The sequence below is a fragment of the Pteropus alecto genome, unplaced genomic scaffold (assembly GCF_000325575.1).
Source record: "Pteropus alecto unplaced genomic scaffold, ASM32557v1 scaffold176, whole genome shotgun sequence".
Taxonomy (NCBI): domain Eukaryota; kingdom Metazoa; phylum Chordata; class Mammalia; order Chiroptera; family Pteropodidae; genus Pteropus; species Pteropus alecto.
In genome coordinates this window covers 526,917-533,616 of record NW_006438644.1, presented here as the reverse complement: position 1 = coordinate 533,616, position 6,700 = coordinate 526,917, and the positions used below count along the sequence as shown (strand labels likewise).

Here is a 6,700-nt window from a genome sequence, read left to right as displayed (position 1 = left end):
TGCCAACATTTTCTGTGAGTCTCATCGAGTGATTTTCCTGACACTGGCAACATGTGTCTCCTGAATGGCTGGATTGCTCTAGAAGCAAGACCGTGACTTCCGGGTACTGGAAGCAGGGGTGACAGCGAAGCGAGGGAAGAGCGAGGCTTGAAGGCTGACCCATCTCGAATGAGGGCGCAGGCCACCCTCCAACTCCAATCTCCGTCACTTCTCACAGCCTTTCCGGGAGCATGATAATAAGAAACCTGTGATTTACGGGTTTGTGTGGCTGTCTAGGTCTTTGCTAGACTGGTCATATTATCTGGGGAAAGAAATCATCTCATGGCTTCAATGCTTACACTCAGTGAGGACATTTTTAAGTCCTTGAAGACTTAATAGAAATGTATATCATACATCCTGTTGGGTGTATGTTCTTTAGAAAAGAACACAACTGCAATCTGTTCCTGGAGTGGGATTCCAGGGGAAACAGGAGAAGAATCACCTGATGGTATAAAGCAAAACGAGTCTGACAGCAATGCCACAGGAGGGAAGTTCATTGGAAGGAAGGCTTAAATGCAGCCCAACAGCGATCAGGAAAGTCTTTGGAGAGGAGGCGGCTCGAGAGCGGAGTCTTGTGAGGGAGGAGAGGAGTGGTAAGAACGAAAAGATGGAGCTGAGCAGGTACATGGTGGAGCTTTTCAGCAGTTAGCAGATCTAAAATCACTTTAGACGTCTGTTTCAAGTGCAAGTTCCCAGGTCATACCACACAGAGATTAAATCAGAAGGTCCCCAGTGAACCCAGGGACTGGAAAGCCTCAGGACCCCTAGCTGAGAAGGTGCTCAGGCTGCGACACTATGGAAACCATGGAAGGCATTTTCTGGTAACTGTGAGCACCCATTTGGCTTAAATTCTCAATTTAGAGGAGGACTTGTAACTTAAAGACCTACAGGAGTCAGGGTGGTACAGGCGGTGAGAGAGGTTATTAGGTTATAAGCGCAAATATAAAAGCTGTCTCTTCCTCCAGTTCAAAGAACAGCAGCCACATCACACTCCAGAAATTATCTTCAGTCAGGGCTCAGGATACCAGAGCTTTCCATTTTCAAGAGAAGCCCGAAACCTGGATTTTACGTAAATCCTCCCCCTTCCAATGATTAAATCATGGATTAAAATGCCATGTGCACCAAACAATTCTATGAAGGCCACTGGCTGGCAAGATCTAAGGGGAAGAATCATCTCTTATTATATGTAGACTTGAATGATAGATTAAAGTCGTGTTTCTTCTGGAAGACAATGGAAAACAATAGAAGGTTTTGGAGGAAAGAAGGGAGCTGAACAAGAGACTGCTTTAAGAAAATTCACATGACTGTTGTGCATCCTTGGGATGAAGTGGAGGAGGGGTCTCGGCCAGGAGATCACAGGATGTTCTTCTAGTCGTGCAGAGGGAACAGGAAAGAAAGAAGAGTATGAAAGATGCTGGGAAATGAGAATTGAGGAGATATGATTGGCTGTGGAAGGGAGAGAGAAAGAGAGAAGTCATCCAGAATTCTCTAGAATTCTCTAGAATTCTAAATATGCACTACTTCTAATCGCTCTTTCTTTAATATATGCTTATGTTTTGATTTCATTCATTCAGCAAAAAAGAGAATTTAGATTGCATTCTGATGAGTACCTGGTTAATAGAGATGAATAGAGATAGAAATGACTTAATAGAAATGACTTAACAGTCATTTCTTTAGCGGAGAAAAAAAAAAGCACAGACAAAATATTTTATAGTATCTATAATAAATGCAAAGAAATCAATACAAACAAAACTTGGCTTTAGCAAACTGTACATACATAAATATCTTTTTTTTACTATAACATTCAACTTATTTTTTCACATAAAGCCTTCCGTGATCTTATTTATTACATCCAGTTTTTTGTTATACTTTTTAAAAAAGTGCCTTTTAGATTTACAGCTTATGCTTCTAAAGCAAAAGTTAAACCATCATGCCCAAAAGGAAAACCAGGTAAAAAGGAAGCTGTTATATAGCTCTTAAAAACTGTATGTTACAAGGTTCTAAAATCTCTTCAGCGCTGGTTGGCTGGAAGATTGTTTGACACTAACATGGCGCCTCGGAGTGTCATTTATGAATGGATGGGGCGGCACCGTGGGAACTCTGCCCAGACGGTGTGCTGCAGTCCCTGGGCGTGCACAGGATGGGCCAGAGGCCCAGAATTCCCCCATCTGGGGAACGTCAGAGGTCCTTCATCTCTTTAGTACTGAGGCTCAGTGTTTCAAACAATATTTCTCCCAAACCTTCTGTCTTCTGTTTGTTCTCCTCCTGTCATTGTTTATCACCCATCTCTGAAATCATAACACACACACACGGGATCTGGAGAGCTAAAGCTGCCACACCGATGGCATTCGCCAAGATGCAGGTCCTCTTTTCTGCTACTTTGGGATTGCTTTTGGCCAAATCCTCCATTACGCTGCCAGCACTGCTGCAGATAGCATCCGCTTGGTTCAGAGGGGAGGAGGGCCATTTGTGTATCTGAGCATGGGGTGGAATGACCGGGCGAAATTGTTGGAGAGGGCACAGCTGTAGTCTTCCTCCGACATTGGTACAAGGCAGGCAAGCCCGATGAGGAGCAGCAGGAGAAGCTGGAGGGGAAGAGCCGCTCGGAGCACTCTGAACAGGAAACCTCGGCTGGACTGAGCGGGCTGAGGCTCAGAAAGGGAGGAATCGGAGCCACCTTTTATGGACCTGAGAGAACAATGGACATAACTCAAATATCTCGAATGTTGGAAGGATGCTGCTCTTACCTCCCTCACCTTCCTGGAAGCTAAAGGCCCATGCCAAACACAACCAGACCTGGCGATTAGCTGCCAGCCCTCCACAGTGGGCCCAGGTCCTCTCCCCACCACCAAATGAAGAATTGTTTAGAAACTGTTCTGTTAAAAAATTAACATTTAGTCGGTCAACTAAAGGTAACCAATCGGGTTCAAATTCTACCCCTTCATTTGGTAAAATATTTTTCGCCAACAAAGATAATTGCTCTACACACATTCTACCAGCATGAATGAAGTCGGTCAAGGATAATTAAGACATGACTGTTTGATGAAGTACATTTTTGGTTTAAGGCTACCAGCAATACCATTAGGCCAAATTCGTTGCTGTCAGAATCATATGAAGTATCCAATGTAGTCATCCTGGATGTGCCACAATCCATGCGGCAAGGATAAGGACAACCCCAGTCCTTTTGCACAGACCCATAAACTTTAATTGACCTTAGAGTACATCCTGGTTTCATCTTGCACTGGATCAGCACCTGGCCCTCCCTGACGTTAGTGGGTTCCGAAGCTGTATGAATAAGGCAGGCAGTGAGGTTAGTGTACAGAACACCAGTGTTGAATGACACAATTTCTAGGCTGATCCTATCTTTCATTAGTGCTGTGACTTTGGGATATGGACGTAATTTTTATGAGGAGGACAGACTGTCATCTTGTAGGCTCCTTCTACTCAAAGTTCCAACTTTTCCTATCTATGTTTATCTTCCTATTTACTAAATTGTACATTAGAGATTAAGCGTGAATTCCAGATTTCATAAGACTACTTGTGAAATATTGACTATAGAAGTCGGTTCTAGGTGGGGTGCCACCGTTTTCCATTTGTGAGCATCCTTTAATGTTTTGTTTGGTTACTAGTGGAAATGATGAAGAAATGTCATTTACAAGAGGCGTTTTGTACACACACACACCCACATACACACAATATCACAGGAGCAGAAAGAATAGGTGTACCAATGAGACACATTTCCCCACACTTCGTACAAATTTCCTATAGGTAGTATTATCACTAGGCATAAGGGTGTTGAATGTGAGGCCATTAGATAAATATTAAAGTGTGAAAACTGTATTGGTTACTCTATGTTTTTCTCATAAGAAAACACTAAGTTTTCAGCTGGACTATTCAAACCATCAAAGAAATATGGGAGACAAACAGACTGGTCCTCTGGAAACCTCAAGCATCCATGTACCACGCACACTGTGTTTCTAACACAGTTCTTGTAGTGTAATGAAAAAACAAATCACTGGCCTAATTTGGGACTACGTTTCTTTTCCGAAGGCTACAACTAATGGCTGTGTAACCTTCAACAACTCACTGTACCTGTAAGTGCCAATGTCTTCCTCAACCCTTTCTGATTAGACTAGATGGTCTTCCAACTTGTAAGGTCCATGTTCTATACATTTCATGTCTTCTAGTAATTAGTGTGAATAGTCTACCAACTGAGAGGTCACAAGAGTTCAATCTCCATCTAGTGGTCAAACTGATACTGCCCTCATGCTCACCTACAAATTACTCCTAATGAGCTGAATAGGAAAAGTTGTCTATTTTGTGAAATACAGCAAGCATAAAAGAAGCATGTCACATACTTATTAATGGAAGGGAGGGTAAAATAGAAACTCCTTGAGTTATCTATTTATGAACTATTGATGTTGAGAGAAAGCCTTAGAGAATATATAACCCTTCTCCTAATTTTGTAGATAAGTTAACATTTATTCTTCTAATTACTAGGCAACACACTAAGCCTAGTTAGTATCTTGGGTTCTCTCATGCAATCCATACACTATCTTCAGTGTGCTTGTTATCTTCATTCTGTAGATGGTGAAAACAAGGCTCAGAGAGGTAAAGCAACAAGCTCGAGGTTATACAGCTTGCAAGTGGTAGAATTAAGATTTTAACCTTGAGATTTTGACTCACAGAATTTGGAATCTCTAGAGAGGGTAAATGACTTGCCTCAAATCCCGCAATTACAGGAAAAGATCTAGCGGGCACTTGGTTCCAAAGTGCCTGCCAAGTACACTCTCTGCAACGTTTGTTTGTTTGTTTGGTGACATGAATGAAGATTACCCAGGTCATATTATGTCACAGGTTTCTCACATGTAGAAGAAAAGACAATATTTGTATACTAAAAACTTTGGAAGTGAGTGGCTTCCTCACGTCAAAAATAAATGCCCCTAATCTCAAGGCTTCATGATGTTACACAAATCATCAAGTACGGTACATGGACAACAGGGCATTTTGTTTTGAGACAGCTGCACAATCTTGGGCCAGTGATCTAGTCTCTCTGGTCTGGCCTTCAGGTTTCTCATTTACAAAGAAGAAGCATACATTAATCTCTTAAAACCATTTTGGCTTTGACAGTTTATGAATTCAATGGTTTGTCTTAAAAAGTGTCTCAAAAAAGATGAGCTAGTTGCCCAAGAATCCTAGATGGAATTTTCCTTCCAAATCTCTTTCTCTTTCCCTTACAATATGCCCTGGCAAACAACACGCACCATCTATCTCTGGGTAACAGAAGAAATAGAGCTCCATGTTTCCTCACTACTCTGACTTCTTTTCTTTGGGAAACATTAAAGGATATTAGTGATGGGTAGATTTATGCATATAATTGATAATCCAATCTGACTGACAGCACTGAATAGCTTGTCAATCATTAGCTTCTTTGAGCAATTAAGCCAAAGATCAAGATCAAAATAAAGGGTACCCCTTGGCTAGTCCACTTCTGAGGACAACAGGAAAAGTCATCATCTTTGGAATATGGGCTCATATGTTATAGAGTCTGTTGAAGGACATGGCACATTTAACAGCATCAGAGCATTTTTTATTAAAATTTAATTAGCACATGCCTTCTAAAATTGAAGAATGCCTACCTAAGGAGAAGTAATGGGCTGAAATAGGGACAAAGGGAACACAAAGTGCTCAGTGAGCTGCCATGCAGTTGACTGCTCTTGGAAACTCCCAGTTTATCTACTGAGAAAAATGCCAGCCCCATGGGATAAGTAACCAGGGACTCAACATGCCCGAAGTTTTAGAGCTTCTAATGACAACAGGTTAATAATACCAGGGTAAAGGGGCACTTTTAATATTTATCTATTGACCTAAAATCACCTCAGTTTCAAGTCTTGGGAAACTGGACAAGGGAAAGAACAAAGATAACTGACTAGTCACTCATCGCATGCCAATGGCTTCGTTACATAAATAGATGCCAATCGAGATTGTTTTTATAAAGGAAAAATTAAATGTATGAATGTATTCAAGGAATTTAATCAATGGAGATATTTCAGATAATTCTGCCTAATGAAAATGGGCTTATTCTCGTAAGTAAATAATAATTTTATTACTTTTCTCACTCCTCTTACTCATCCAAATTTCTGGGTAAATAACTGCCCCAGGAGTTGTTTCATCTCTTTCCCAAAATACATATTATTGTGTAAAAAGCAGGATAGTAGTGGAGGGAGCAGAACAGAACAACACACCACACGAAACAAAGTTTGACCGAGATGCGAGCAGCCTGAATTGTGTGCACAGACAGCACGACTCACCGCAAAAATTTTACGAAATGAAGGAAAATAAAATGGGTTAATTCTTTGCATACATCATTCAAACACAAATGAAAAGAAAGGTGCAATTCATTTTGTTACTTGTTAGCTATCCCTGGCAGTAAAGTGACAGGAATTTATCAGGAGGGAATATCTAGATCATCTATGACCTTGTTGCCAAGTCTTGTGTGAGTGGTCTTTGCTTGCTGGATATGTGGTTCAGAGGACAAATTTCCAGAATCAGATTGGGATTTCAGTTTCCTCTCATTCTGAAATGAACATCTTGGCTGGTCCTAAGCTACCTCAGGCAGCCTGTGGTATCAAGCCCTGGAACTACTGTTTAAAGCATTCCA

General features: G+C 41.3%; 1 protein-coding gene across 4 annotated transcripts in view; it reads right to left on the bottom strand.

Annotated features, from left to right (window-relative positions):
• Nucleotides 1-1,743: 1,743 nt before the first annotated feature.
• LOC102879508 (nesprin-1) overlaps nucleotides 1,744-6,700 on the bottom strand; it is a 140,148-nt gene continuing 135,191 nt past the window's right edge. For all 4 annotated transcript variants that reach the window (XM_025049476.1, XM_025049477.1, XM_025049478.1 and 1 more), the window contains one exon: nucleotides 1,744-2,727. In XM_025049476.1, coding sequence (XP_024905244.1) covers nucleotides 2,487-2,727 — 241 coding nt within the window. In that variant the 3' untranslated portion in view covers nucleotides 1,744-2,486. The remainder of the gene's footprint in view (nucleotides 2,728-6,700) is intronic.